At 35.3% G+C, this 14,764-nt stretch overlaps 1 protein-coding gene across 1 annotated transcript; it reads left to right on the top strand.

The window, feature by feature from the left end:
- The first annotated feature begins 2,729 nt into the window (after positions 1-2,729).
- On the top strand, positions 2,730-14,089 carry LOC127861857 (palmitoyltransferase ZDHHC14-like). The gene is made up of 3 exons (XM_052400574.1): positions 2,730-2,855; positions 8,622-8,886; positions 10,391-14,089. Exons 2-3 carry the CDS (start codon positions 8,679-8,681, stop codon positions 11,239-11,241), a joined length of 1,059 nt encoding a protein of 352 aa, XP_052256534.1. The 5' UTR covers positions 2,730-2,855; positions 8,622-8,678; the 3' UTR covers positions 11,242-14,089.
- Positions 14,090-14,764: the final 675 nt, after the last annotated feature.

The raw sequence follows: 14,764 nt of genomic DNA, 5'->3' as shown, positions 1-14,764 counted from the left end.
TAAGCCATTTAAATAACAGAAGACAGACAATAAGAGTATTTTGGGGAACAATCAACACACATATTTCTGGGAAAGAATAATAAACTTAAACGAAATCGAACCCTTTTATCTTCTGAGATAGACTGCGTTTGTTTCAAATCTCAGTTTGACAATAAAATTCCATCTTAATTCGATATCGAAACATACTATTTGTATTTAGACATGGTCTTACAGTATAAGAGTATTTGAATCAGTAAAACTGTATTTTTCGGGACATAACAATGTTGGTATTTGTGTATATAATAAAGGTATCATTGTCATTGTTATTCAAATACCTCTAAAATCGCCTTATACACCGGTTAATAAGTATGTTCTAAGATAAGATTCAATAGGCAGATTTCGTTCCATTGTCAACCATTTAATTTAATTTTGAGTAAGCAGTCGCGTATGAATCTTCTCTTTGAGATGTCCACATTGCTAAAATTATTGAAGATAACGTAATCGATTAGTAAATAAATTATTCTAACGACAACGTTCAGTGGATCTAGGGTTTCGCGAACGTCGCCCATTTTGTACTTTTGCTTTTAATTTATTTTATCCATTTTGTAAACTTTTAAAGTAACAACAATATTGAAATAACATGTTATCAAATTCAGGTATTCAATAATTGTGTAAGATAAAGATTTATAAGAAGCAACGCATTGTCACATGCTAACAGTTATTTACACAGACTATTTGGGTCAATACAGGTGATTTCATCAATTTAAGAAGAAACACATTGAATGGGTACCTAGTGTGGTCATAAATGTTCAGTGCAAAACGAATAAACTATGGACGCTAAACATTAATTCTTCTTAGAAAATAGTACTTGATGACTTCTTTGAAAGACTAAAGTTTGTAACTCTTTGTCACTACTGGTTGGTAGAGTATTTCAACGTTTGGCACATTCGATTTTGATCATTTTTTCTTAGAGAGAATGAAATCCCATTTCTGGCTAATTTGTGTTAAGAATTGAATAGCATTTTTCTGCATTTCATCGGTGTATGAACTGTCGGGAAAATTACGCCTAATTTGCATAAACGCCGACGGGCTATTCAATTTTTACAACACAAAATGATCTTTAAGCTGAAATTCTATCGTGGTAAGGGTCATAAAATTCCTTTTTAATATAGCGTATACATCTATTTTCAGTTTCGGTTTCATCTCCGTCAAACGGGTATATCGTTGAAGTTCGCGCAAAAAATATAACGTCATTTCGCTATTGATAAAAAAACCCAACGCCATTAAGTTTCGCACAAAACATAACGTCATTTTGGCACCTTGTTTATGACCAGAAAGTAGCGCTATGAATATTCATGTTTAAATTTGCAAACGAAGCGGGTTCATCGAAAAATGAAAAACTGGTCACGTGAACAAATTATCCAATCAGAATGCAGCATTCATGTGAATGCGACAGAAGTTGTAATTATTGTGGTATGAATGTACCGTGTTACGAGAGACAAGACAAAAGCCCATGTAATTGGGCTATTGTGTGTTTAAGTTTTAAAATATGACATAATCTGGTTTCTGTGCCTCTTTTGTTAACTGGTAACCACATACGTTATTCTTATTGTATGTTACCAACATTAGCCCTCGGATCAAGGTTAATAAGAGATTTTATCTTTTTTTCTGTAACCTGCAGTTTTTTGTTTAGGGATTGTGTTAAACCATTATACAAAACAGAAGAAGCATAGTAAAAAATACACATAATCGACGACTTTTCTTATATTATATTTTTTGCATGCTGAGCGAGATGCTTCCTTTGACGGATGAGGATATTTGACTTTGTAAACGCCTTTATTATAACACGAAGATATTTTACTGAAGAAGTAAATGCAATTCATGTTCCAGTAAACGTTTTTTTTTATTAAAAGTATTTGCCGAGACAGTCGTTTTTAAGCGGCTTTATGTATAGTGATCTTTTACCTGTTTGACAAAGGTCTTTAAGGTAGAGGACTGTTGTAACACGCGACACGTCCTCTTATGATGGTTTTAATCGGTGCCACGTTGTTTTTAATCCATAAATAAACGGCAAATTTGTGGATATGAAAGGAATCTTCGGACAAGCGCCGCATAGACGCACAGGCACACATACACGCATATGTCCTCTTCTTTTAAGAGAGCACACATATATTCCAACCTTAAGTTTGATGCGACGAATCGTTGTACATATGGAATTGGTTGTTAAAAATGGTAGAGTAAATCACGGTAAGAGTCGTAACAAGGTTATGTTACATTAAACAATGAGCCGTGAAGGGCCATACCCGCTAAATTAATCAACATACTTTTATTCGAATGCTTGTTTTATAGTTTAAACACTTTTTTTCTGGTTTTATCTATTGAAGCTATCAGCTAAGCATTTTTTTCCTACTAAATCACTAAGATATGATAAAGTTCGAGAAATTAGTGTTCTGAGGCGGGCTTCATTACACTATAAAACGGCCAAAAATAAGGAGCAAAACTGTCGAATTTGATTTTGGGCAAGTTATTATACATGGTATATATTTGTTATTATTTGGATCAGTTAAGCTTAAAATGCCCTTTAAGAAAAATATGGTAATGGGGGTCTGTATTTGCGAACTGTTGCATTCTATTTCGTTAAAGTTGTAGCTTTTACATTAAATAACATTATGAATGGAATTAGTATATTTTGACCTAAAACGTCACCTTTCAACATTATCGACAATCTCCCCCATATCTATTGCGATTGCCATGAACTATAATTTTATCGGCACAGACCTAAGGAAACAAAAATATTTTGATAATGATTTAAACATTTCCATTTCGATTACTACACATATTTACACGTCGCAGCGAAGACTTGATTTAAAGAATCGGTAAAAATATATGATAAAGTTGATCTTGGTAATATGCTACGTATTGGATATGCGTGTATAGATACATTTAATAATGATATGTAGTAACTGTCACTCAACATGCTCAATTTGAAATAGACACCCGTGGTCTGACAAGGTTTTTAGGAAACATTAAGATTAATGTCATTTTAAATCATAAGAACTTTATTTATTCTTCAATCAAGGATATATTGTAAAGAAGTGAAACTACAGTTGATCGAGCCGTATTGCATTCCTAGGCTATTAGCTATATGTTGGTGGTCCTTTATTTATGTCAAGTGACCAATTGCCAAAACAGTACAGCACAATACATAACAGCATGCACACATAGAAAAATTAATCTTGGGTCACCGCCTTGAAATGGTCAACCAGCTTAGGTTATTGTGATAAAATATTTTGCATATATTAATATGCTTTAACAAAAATAATACAAATAAAATCAGTGTCAGTATCTAGGACAAAAATCAGTAGATAGCAGTATAAATATCACATCATTATGGTGCCCCACAATGTATTATTCCCATGACTTCTTCATCAGTTTTTCAATTACATAAAATTAAGATACATAAGATACGTAGCCTAGGAAATTTTCGAAAACTTATGAACACTTGTAAATTAAAAGATAATTATAAATTTATTGGTATATCAACAGTCTTCATCACCCAGGGCTTAACACTAAGGCACGTCCGAACAACATTCACTGCCTGTACCTAGGTCTGGGCTAGCCAATGTCCCAGGAACATGCCCGACCAGTCGTGTGTATTTTGGGCGGGATTATGTGTTTTATATCAATAAACTGCGTTTTAAATAAGCTTTTCAAAGATGCAAAAATCTTAATACAGTATGATCAGATGACAATTAAATCCCAGAGTGAAGTCAGAGACAACAAACAGATCGTAATGCGAAATAGACTTGAAACCCCCTGATTGCAATCAAAAAGAGGCCGACAATTCAGAAAATCCCCGGCGGTTTTCCTGGTAAAACACGTCAGTACCTATTTTTTAACGGAATTCCGCTAGATACGGTTTTTGATTGGTTTCCTCAAAGTGACGTGTTTTCTCGATAAAAATACGTTTGAAACTAAAAGCCGGGATTGCCCTGATTGTCCGGGATCGATGAAAGTATAAAACTCGACATTAACACAAAGTTTCTGTAAAATTATTAGTTATTTATCAATTTTAAATCATTTTAATTTGTTTGATCGATTAGAAGTGTTTTGACAATCTTTTTTACGCAATTCAATTAGCAAAACTAATATTAATGGTCGATCCCGGCTTTTAGTAGAGTGTTGACCCTGTACAATTGTTACGACTACCGTAACACGTTATTTTGCGACACCTAAGATTCACTTACCGTTTGTTGTCAGACGGAAACCGCGGCAATCTATGTAAAAAAAGTTTTAACGTTTCATGTCGTTGTTTAAATTTGGCTTTACGGGTGGGGATGGGGGTTCCTCAAATAAGAAAAGAAAAGGGTAGGAGGAAAGTAAAAGAAAGTATTAGGGACAAAAAAACAAGGAAATTTCTCCCGAAATGGCGTGAAGATTACAAATAGATGTCTTAAGTAGATGAATATTGAATTCATTAGCATTAGTAAGGCAAGCTAATAAGAATGATTGAATCATAATTGCGCATCTCCACGCACAAAAAAATACAAGTTGAATGATAAATATAAAGGTTTTGATAACACTTGGGTCAGGGCACATGAAAGATTGGTCAGGGCTAGTAGGTTCTGCATTTACTAGCCCGAATGGGCTAGTTGAAAAAAAAGTTAGTGTTAAGCCCTGTCACCCCTTCTTATTTTTCAAATTTCATTAAATGAGCTATTAAAACAATATGGCTCAAAAGGAATGAATATAATTATGCGTTGTCTTTATACAATTACCTGGCATCTGATATTATCCACATTAACCCATTTATACCTAGTGGACTCTCCCATCCTACTAAATTGGATCAATTTATTTCCAAAATTAGCGATGTCTAGTATATTTATTTCTATATTTAGAATATTTCTTACAGAAATTCCTTTAAGCAAACAGTGCTGACCCTGATGAGACGCTGCATCATGCAGCGTCTTATCTGGGTCTACGCGCTGTTTGCCAAGGACTTTTTTCTAGACGCTAGACATAAATGGGCTAAAAGTGATGCCAAATTATGTCTTGACAGTCTGTCAGCCCTCACAGCAAAGTTATTTTTTCCATTAATATAATCAGTAATCTTATAGTATCATTTTATGCATAAAATCTCTTTATTGACATAACTAACCTATTATTCATAATCCATGCTTTATACCCTGTAACACTTTTTGAAACACCCCAATTATTCAAATTTAATACCATATACATTATTTCGCTATACTCTATCATTAAGCAGTCCTTACCACACATACCGTAATTATGCTCCCCAGTCCCCATATATATATATGGAGAGCATTTAGTTGCCAGTTTGTACTTCCGTACTTCCTTCTGTCACACTTTTGTTACAGGTTCTCATAGCGCCTTCACTATTTTACCGATCCATTACATATTTGGCATGTAGGTACCTTGCATGGACCTCTACCTTTTGATGAGGCTTGACGTCACTGGGGTCAAGGTCACCGAGGCTTATAATAGATTTTCCGTCACACTTTAGTTACAGTTTCTCATAGCGCCTTCACTATTTTACCAATCTCTTACATGTACATATTTGGCATGTAGGTACCTTGCATGGACCTCTACCTTTTGATGAGGTTTGACGTCACTGGGGCAAGGTCAAGGTCAACGAGGCTTATAATAGATTTTCCTTCACACTTTGTTACAGTTTCTCATAGCGCCTTCACTATTTTTCCGATTTCTTACATATTTGGCATGTAGGTTACAGTAGGTACCTTGCATGGACCTCTACCTTTTGATGAGGTTTGACGTCACTGGGGTCAAGGTCACAGAGGCTAAAAATAGATCTTCTGTCACACTTTTGTTACAGTTTCTCATAGCGCCTTCCATATTTTACCGATCTCTTACATATTTGGCATGTAGGTACCTTGCATGCACCTCTACCTTTTGATGAGATTTTACGTCACTGGGGTCAAGGTCACTGAGGCTAATAATATATTTGTTCGTCACACTTTTGTTACAGTTTCACATAGCGCCTTCAATACTTTACCGCTCTCTTACATATTTGTCATGAAGGAACATTGCATGGATCTCTACCTTTTGATGAGGTTTGAGGTCACTGGGTCAAGGTCACCGAGGCTAATATTAGATTTTTCCGTCACACTTTTGTTACAGTTTCTCATAGTGCCTATGTTACTTTACGGCTCTCTTTCATATTTTTCATTTTGTCTTAATGATATGTTGGTTGAGTTCAAAAGTGGTTCCAGTCCGTTGAAAAACATGGCCGCCAGTGGGCGGGGCAGTTTTCCTTATTTGGCTATAGAGAAAGTTTGTAAACACTCTAGAAGTCACAATTTTTGCCCAATCATCACGAAAGTTGGTCAAAACATTGGTTTAATTGATATCTTGGACGAGTTTGAAAATGGTCCAGATCGGTGATAAACATGGCCGCCAGTGGGCGGGCATTTTTCTCTATATGTATATAGTGAAAACATGTGAACACTCTAGAAGTCACATTTTTGGCCCAATTTTCATGAAATATGGTCAGAACATTTGTTTCCTTGATATGAGAGTTGAATTCGAAATTGTTCCGGTCAGTTGAATAATATGGCTGCCGGGGGGGGGGCAGTATTCCTTATTTGGCTATAGAGAAACCTTGTTAACACTCTAGAAGTCACAATTTTTGCCTAATCATCATGAAAGTTGGTCAAAACATTGGTTTTATTGATATCTCGGACGAGTTTGAAAATGGTCCAGATCAGTGAAAAAACATGGCCGCCAGTGGGTGGGGCATTTTTCTCTATATGTATATAGTGAAAACATGTGAACACTCTAGAAGTCACATTTTTTGCCCAATTTTCATGAAATTGGTCAGAACATTTGTTTCCTTGATACGAGAGTTGAGTTTGAAAATAGTTCCGGTCAGTTGAATAACATGGCTGCCAGGGGAAGGGGGGCAGTTTTCACATATTTATATAGTAAAAAAAGCTTGTGAACACTCTAGAAGTCACATTTTTTGCCCAATCATCATTAAAGTTGGTGAATAGATTGGTTTTTATATATATCCCATAATTAATGCCATAATTATTGCCTTTAGATTGTCCAAATTTTCCTTATATTACACAAAATCCTTGTAAACACTCTAGAGGTCACAATTTTGTTTCAGATTTTATGAATCTTGGTCATAATATTTATTTTTGTAAGCATGGTTTGATGTTTGGTAAGGGGGTTCAACTCAAAATATAGGTCACCAGGTCAAATCTTACAAAAACAAAATCACTCCATATGCCAGAGTTTTGGTTCAATAATGATGAAACTTGACCAGGAGTTTTGAGGTCACTGAGTTCAAGGTCAAGGCCACACTGTTGTTACAGTTTCTCATAGCGCCTTCAATACTTTACAGCTCTCTTACATATTTGGCATGTAGGTACCTTGCATGGACCTCTACCTTTTGATTAGGTTTGAGGTCACTGGGGTCAAGGTCACTGAGGCTAATAATAGATTTTCCTTTACACTTTTGTTACAGTTTCTAATAGCGCCTTCAATACTTTACCGCTCTCTTACATAATTGTCATGAAGGTACCTTGCATGGACCTCTACCTTTTGATGAGGTTTGAGGTCACTGAAGTCAAGGTCACACTTTTGTTACAGTTTCTCATGGCGCCTTTACTATTTTAACGATCTCTTACATATTTAGCATGTAGGTACCTTGCATGGACCTCTACCTTTTGATGAGGTTTGTGGTCACTGGGGTCAAGGTCACCGAGGCTAATAATAGATTTTCCGTCACACCTTTGTTACAGTTTCTCATAGTGCCTTCACTATTTTACCAATCTCTTACATATTTGGTATGTAGTTACCTTGCATGGACCTCTACCTTTTGATGAGGTTTGACGTCACTGGGGTCAAGGTCACTGAGGCTAATAATATATTTTCTCAAGGTCGCACTTTTTTCCACACAATTAATCCATATATCGACAAAGCATCATTGGGGAGCATCCATCAGTTGTACTGATATCCTTGTTACTCTGAGTTTTCGGACCCTTAAAATTAACTTTGTATTAAGATACGGAAAATATTCAAAACTTTCAGGTGTCCGAAAATTTTGAGACAAAAATTTAATGTCAGAAAATTATAAATATATTGAAATAAAAGCAATTAATCCATGCACAATAGTGTTTCCACTTTTAAATAAAAACATCTCCACGTCTTTGCTTACTCTTGTCTGTAATGATACAGAACAAAAAAAATTTTAACATACTGCTTCCTTTATAGGAAGATATCATTTAAAATGCTGTTGGTTGAAGCGATTGTTTTTTACTGGTATACATTGTTATTTACCCAATTACCCAAATATTATAGTTCATTAACCTCAGGCATGCGTCTTCCAGGTTTTATGGCCTTAATCCATTTGTAAAACCCCATGATCAAAGTGTCACAAGATATGTGAATACAGTGCCGAAATCTGGTAAAATAGCGCTGTAAAATATACTTTCCGAAAATTTAGAGTCATTAATGATAGACGAAAACGCACATGTCAAAAATTAAGAGTCACAAAAAAATATTATTTTGGCCAAAAAAGGGGGTGTCTGAAAACTTGTCAGAAAACTTAGAGTAATTACGGTAAACCGTATATATACTATGCCATGTCTTTTCAGAAATTGAGGTCACAATGAGCAACATCTCCAATCCCTTTGGCTAAAGCACTGCCTGTTATGGCCAATAGTAAGGTGACACATTCCCCCCAGAATACTGTTGCAAACAACAACACATCCAAGATGGGAGCAGGGAAGGCACGTAGCAAGCTCCAGCGGAAATGGGAGATCTACCCGGGAAAGAACAAGTTCTACTGTAATGGCCGATGTGTGAGCTCTCCAGACCTTGGAGGCTTCCTTGCCTGCTTCTTCCTCATCATTGTCACCGGTAAGGATGTATTTTTTTAGCTGTGCTCTGGGAAAACCAGGCTTAATGCATGTACTTAAAGTGTCACCCAAGATTAGGGTGTGCAAATTACACAGGTCACCAACCGATGTTACTTTAGGCTTTTATATGATTTTTTCGTTTAAGGGACTGCACATACTAATCTGGAATCACATTATACAAGTGCATAGAGCCCTGTTATTCTGGAGCAAGGCTCATATTTATTAAGGGAAATCTTTTAATAAAAAAGAATATAAAGTGGCCATATGCTTTTTGGCATGCTGAGATATACATTACAGGTCATCAGTCTCTGATAATATGATAAGCCAACATGTATAATGCAGTTCAATTGAACCAGAATATGCTGAGTATTTTATTGTCTGCTTTTAATTGGCATTTCTGTAAACAAACTTATTTAAAAAAGGTTTGATAAACTGACTTGTTATCAATAGAATGTTGATGTTTTCCATGTGAGATGGAAGATGAAATTTAACGATTGATTTACTTTGTAGCATATTACCAGTAAAATATAATAAAAGAAATATTAAAATTGCTTTACACAATTAAAATTATAAATCAATAAATAGTTAAATTCACTCAAGTTCAGTTTCAGTTTTCAAAATAGCAACATAAATACATGTAGTTACAGTCTTTTTTATGCTCCCCCAAAATTTATTTTGGGGGGAGCATATAGTTGCTGCTTCGTCTGTCCGTGTGTCGGTCCGTGCACAATTTTTGTCCGGGCTATTTCTCAGCAACTAATGACTGGAATTCAATGAAACTTTTTGGGAAGCTTTACTACCAAGAAGAGATGTGCATATTATCAGCGGGTTCTGGTCGGATGATTTTTCACAGAGTTATGGCCCTTTGAAATTTTCTATAAACAAATTCTTTTCCCCCTAACTACTGGGCCCTCAAGACGTTTCCTTTTATCTGAATACATGTATATAGTGCAATATTGTGACAAAAAAAAACTTTGGGGAGCATCACCCGTCTCCAACGGTTTGTTGTTTACATACTATTTGTGTATTTGTATCAGGCTACAGTATTACATCATAAATGACTATGGAACAACATAATTTTACTTCAGTTTGGAAACAATAAAAATATCATATTTTAATTGAACCAAATGTATACTGAATATGGACCCCATTGGAAATAAGCTTTCAGCTGAATGGGTTATCCATAGGTCCTCAGCATTCATGCTCATATGAACGTACTACATGTACTGTTTAAAAATCTCATGTATTGTTAAAAGTATGCATATAGTAACAGCGTTTTATTTGTTGCTCTTAAATTGTTACTTTAAAAGAAAATCAGCCTAGTCTTAATTCCTTGATATCTGTGATATATTCTATGTTAATCTGTGATAATTTCTATGTCATATGTGTCATATATAATGTGTATGTGCTATTGACCTTAAATGTAAAATGAATAATAAATAAATAAATCTTTGCAGGAAAAAATTTCCTCCAAATCTAAATTGATGAAATTTTGCACTTTACAGGAGGTCTTTTCTTTGCGCTGGACTGTCCCTACCTCGCTGTGAATGTCAATCCAGTGATACCAGTCATCGGAGGCTTGCTGTGGATCTTCATCCTGGGATGCTTGTTTCAGACCACGTTCATAGACCCGGGCATCATCCCCAGGGCCACACTGCACGAGGCTCTCGAAATTGACAGACTCTATCAGTTAGAGAACCAGCAACTTCAGGAAACAAATGGTACTTCATACCAGGCACCTCGCTTTAAGGAGGTGCAGATCAAGGGAAGGAGTTTTAAGCTCTCCTATTGTACCACCTGTCAAATATACCGGCCCCCGAGAGCCTCTCACTGTAGCCGATGTAACAACTGTGTGGAGCGGTTTGACCACCATTGTCCCATGGTAGGGAATTGCATAGGCAAGCGAAACTATAGATATTTTTACTTGTTTATATTATCGACAGCCACCATGTGCTGTTATATTATAGGGTGTAACGTTACTGTGATCGTTCTACGCTCAAAGGAGATGGATGTTGGGGAAGCGTTTAAAAAGTCTGCGGGCAGTTTAATTCAGGCAGTCATATGTCTGGGTTCGCTGGCCTCAGTTGGTGGTCTAGCCTGCTACCATTCTATGCTTGTGTGTAAAGAGATGACCACTAACGAAGACATCAAAGGGACTTACAATGACCGCAAATTTAAGGAGGCTGTTAATCCATACAGCAGAGGCAATTGTGTTCTAAACTGCCTTGCTGTTCTGTGTGGACCAAGGCACCCTAGTTTAATAGACAGGCGAGGATTCGTAGATCCTACGGATGAAACACCGACCATGGTGGACACTAATGGGGCCAGGGGTCTGCCTGGATCCCATCATGTTTGATGAAAGGAACATGTATGATAGCTTGTTTCTATATTTATATTTTTATAAGATACATTTTTGTACTTGTTCTTCAAGTTTTGGTAGTATGGTTGTTATAGTTATACAAAAATATCATTTTTTGTTTTCATGCGTTTGTATGTGTTAATTAATTCAAACATGCAAGATTGGCTTTACATTTGTGTATATGTTAAAATAAAACAAAGGGCAGATAGTTCACAGGGTTATATATAATCATAGAATTTATAAGAACTATATTCTTGTATAATTCTAAATTTGGAAATTATAATATAATTGCAGAATGGTCAAGAGGTACACATTGCCTTGAACTAAGTTGCTCAAATACATGTAATTATACTGTTATAGGCTTAATGATCCCTAGATGAGACCAAAATATACAGAAATAAAAGTCACCATGAAGAATGTACTCAAACTGCAAATGCAATAGATAAACCATGCATAAGTAAATCAAAACAGTATTCATTGCATTTAGTTATTTTATGTGTTATTCATTTACGTATGCATATTCCTTTGTAACACAATCATGTTTTTGTAACAAAACCTGTTTAGTTTCTGCCAGTTTATTTAATGTTTGATGTTTAATCTGTTATTGTTTCTACTGTTTTATATGCTACCTTGACTTTGAAATTGTATTTGAAGACTTTTCACGACCTGTGTGCACTCCATCATCGCTCCACCCACTTATGTTTGTATATTCACATGATATCAGCATAAAATTTCTGGTATGTAAAAGAACCTTTTCTCTGTTTGTAAAAAGGCAATAACTGAAACTCTACACCTCTGGATAATTCATGCTATGAAAACAGTTTCAGAGAACGTAAGTAATTTCTAATAGCATAAATTTAAGTATGAACTGATGTTTGATAAATAGTTTTAGTTAAAGGCTGGTGAAACCTTTTTGGTATAAAAAGCGCATCTGAATGACAGGTCACTGAGCCGGTCTGGGAAAACAAGGCTTAATGTATTGCAGTCAGTTGTCATCCAAGATTAGTCTGTGCAGTAAGCATTTGCTAATAAGGGACAATACTGCCACCTTTTTTGGAATTTTTTGTTTGAAGGAAGTTTCTTTTAAACAAAAATCCAGTTTAGACAGAAAGTGTCATCTGTGATTAGCCTGTGTGGATTTAACTCTTTCAGTGCGGGAACCGAATTTTGAAGGCCTTTGCAAACAGTTTGGATCCAGATGAGACGCCACAGAACGTGGCGTCTCATCTGGATCCAAACTGTTTGCTATTCTGATAGTATTTTTTGAAAAAAATCAAAGAAAATGCTTATTTTAGAAATTCAGCAGACGACATTTTAGCAGACAACAAATTTCCCAGCATGCAAAGGGTTAACAGACTTATATGGGATGACACTTTAACAACATGCATTTAGTCCATTGTCCTAGAATGAGGCTCATTTGAAGTACCTAATTGGTCAGTATAAAATACAAATACATACAAGATATAAACAAGTGTTTATCATGGCGAAATACTGGTTAAAGTCATAATAAGAATGACAGAAAGTTAAACAATTGCCTTATTGGTATTCATTATACCCAGTAATGAAGTCTATTTCAGTTTTAACACAACACTGAAAGGATAGCTTTTAATAGGCACTCAAGTACCAATATGTGCCTTATACTCCTTTGATGAAGTTAGTTGTTGTTATTTTCCCGTTTCCTTGCATTATTTTAATTACAGCTTTTATAGATTGCTTCATTGTATTTTGTAATTCAAATTAGCAGGGGTGTGATTAACTCTTTCAATGCTGGAACCGAATTTTGAAGGCCTTTGCAAACAGTTTGGATCCAGATGAGACGCCACAAAACGTGGCGTCTCATCAGGATCCAATCCAAACTGTTTGCTAATCTTATAGTATTCTTTGAAAAAAATCGAAGAAAATGCTAATTTTAGAAATTCAGCAGACGACATGTTAGCAGATGACAAATTTCCCAGCATGCAAAGGATTAAGGGATACCTTAGGGGGGGAAAATGTGCTAACCCCTTTACAGCGTTCAATACAACTCTTGTACATAGATTCAGCAAAGTTCATATTAATTAATAAAATAAGTTTGATGCTGAAAAGGAGGACATCAGCTGAAAGGAGGAGAAATCACACCCCTGAATTAGTTTGTTCTATTTCTGAGGTATTATGTAGACACCAGTAGTTATCTTTGTAGAACTGTATGTCTTACTATAATTGTTTTTAAACCATCATTCTAAATTAAGACAGTCACGTGTTGCATCTGGTACAATATCATTCAAACCATCTCCAGACTGATTCAAGTATACTTTGTGCGCTCTGTGAAAACCAGGTGTAATTCAGGTGCGTAAAGTTGTGCAGTCCTTACAGGCTTATCAGGGACGACAATTTTCGCTGCTAGCAGGACATGTGAACTTCCCATTCAGGGATATGTTTACACCTTTACCAGAATCAGTTAAATGTCTTCCTTACAAATATTGTGGAATAAGCCAAAACAATCAAAATCAATTTAAACTTTATCTTTTCTTGTCTGAATTTGAATGACAGAACAAAGTTTGCGAAACAAATTTGAAAACCTCTGGAATGCTGTTGTATTTATTTTTAAATGTATGCTTGATTTGTTTTGAAATACTGCCAATATAAATTTATGAATTGAAAGCAATAATAATGGTCATTATGTCGTACTAATGTACTATTGCTGTACTACATCTGGAATCATCAAATGTACCCCAGAGGCCTTTGTAGATTAGATATTTATTTGTGTATCTATTTTTTGTATCTTTATTTCTTAACATTATCTGCATATATATGTGTTGACATTTAATCTGTTGTATGAACTGCAAATAAAATGAAAACAAAAATGTTTTTTTTTGTTTTTTTACTTTTAATGTCAAGTCATGATTCAGTGTCAAAAAACAACCTTTAACATTCACATGAAGGTACAACTTTCTTTCTTAACTCTATAAACTCGATACGCCATGACCATTCTGCGTAGATGTGCAAGACACCTTTTTCATGCCCAATTATCCACATTCTCCTAAGTTATATGCTTTTTTATTGAATAAAATGTTCTCAGTTTGTGGAGCAAACTTCTAAATTTCTCTGGCGATTGAATTGAAACTCATAATGAATTGAAAGTCAAAATGAATTGAAAGTCAAAATGAATTGAAAGTCAAAATGAATTGAAACTCAAAATGTGCCATCACTACATATATATTAAGCTTGTTAAATGCCTATTGATCAACACGTTCCTGGGTAGTGATGCCTTGAACTAAGCCAATTCTATGGAAGGAATCATAATTGTTTTAAGTGTGTGGAGCAAACAACTTCTTTTCTCAAGTGATTGAATTATTACTCAAAACATGTCAGTTTCCACATTTTCCCCCCAAGCTCTGTGCTATTTTACTAAGCCACGGGCAGAGCTGCTATGCTTGGGACAGTGTGTAGCTGGGTATTTTTAGTCAGGTTAGTGAAAACGCTCCAGTTTTAAAAATTGTCATGTGAATGATTAAGTTACATTTTGCATAAATTGTTATCA

This window comes from Dreissena polymorpha, chromosome 16 (assembly GCF_020536995.1).
Source record: "Dreissena polymorpha isolate Duluth1 chromosome 16, UMN_Dpol_1.0, whole genome shotgun sequence".
NCBI lineage: Eukaryota > Metazoa > Mollusca > Bivalvia > Myida > Dreissenidae > Dreissena > Dreissena polymorpha.
This window is presented reverse-complemented; position numbering and strand designations above follow the sequence as displayed.

What these genes read in the sequence shown, in the direction of transcription:
- LOC127861857 (XM_052400574.1), top strand. Translation starts at nt 8,679, where the DNA reads ATGGCCAATAGTAAGGTGACACATTCCCCCCAGAATACTGTTGCAAAC. An exon ending in CTTCCTCATCATTGTCACCG is followed by an intron (nt 8,887 to 10,390) that starts GTAAGGATGTAT and finishes TGCACTTTACAG; the next exon opens with GAGGTCTTTTCTTTGCGCTG.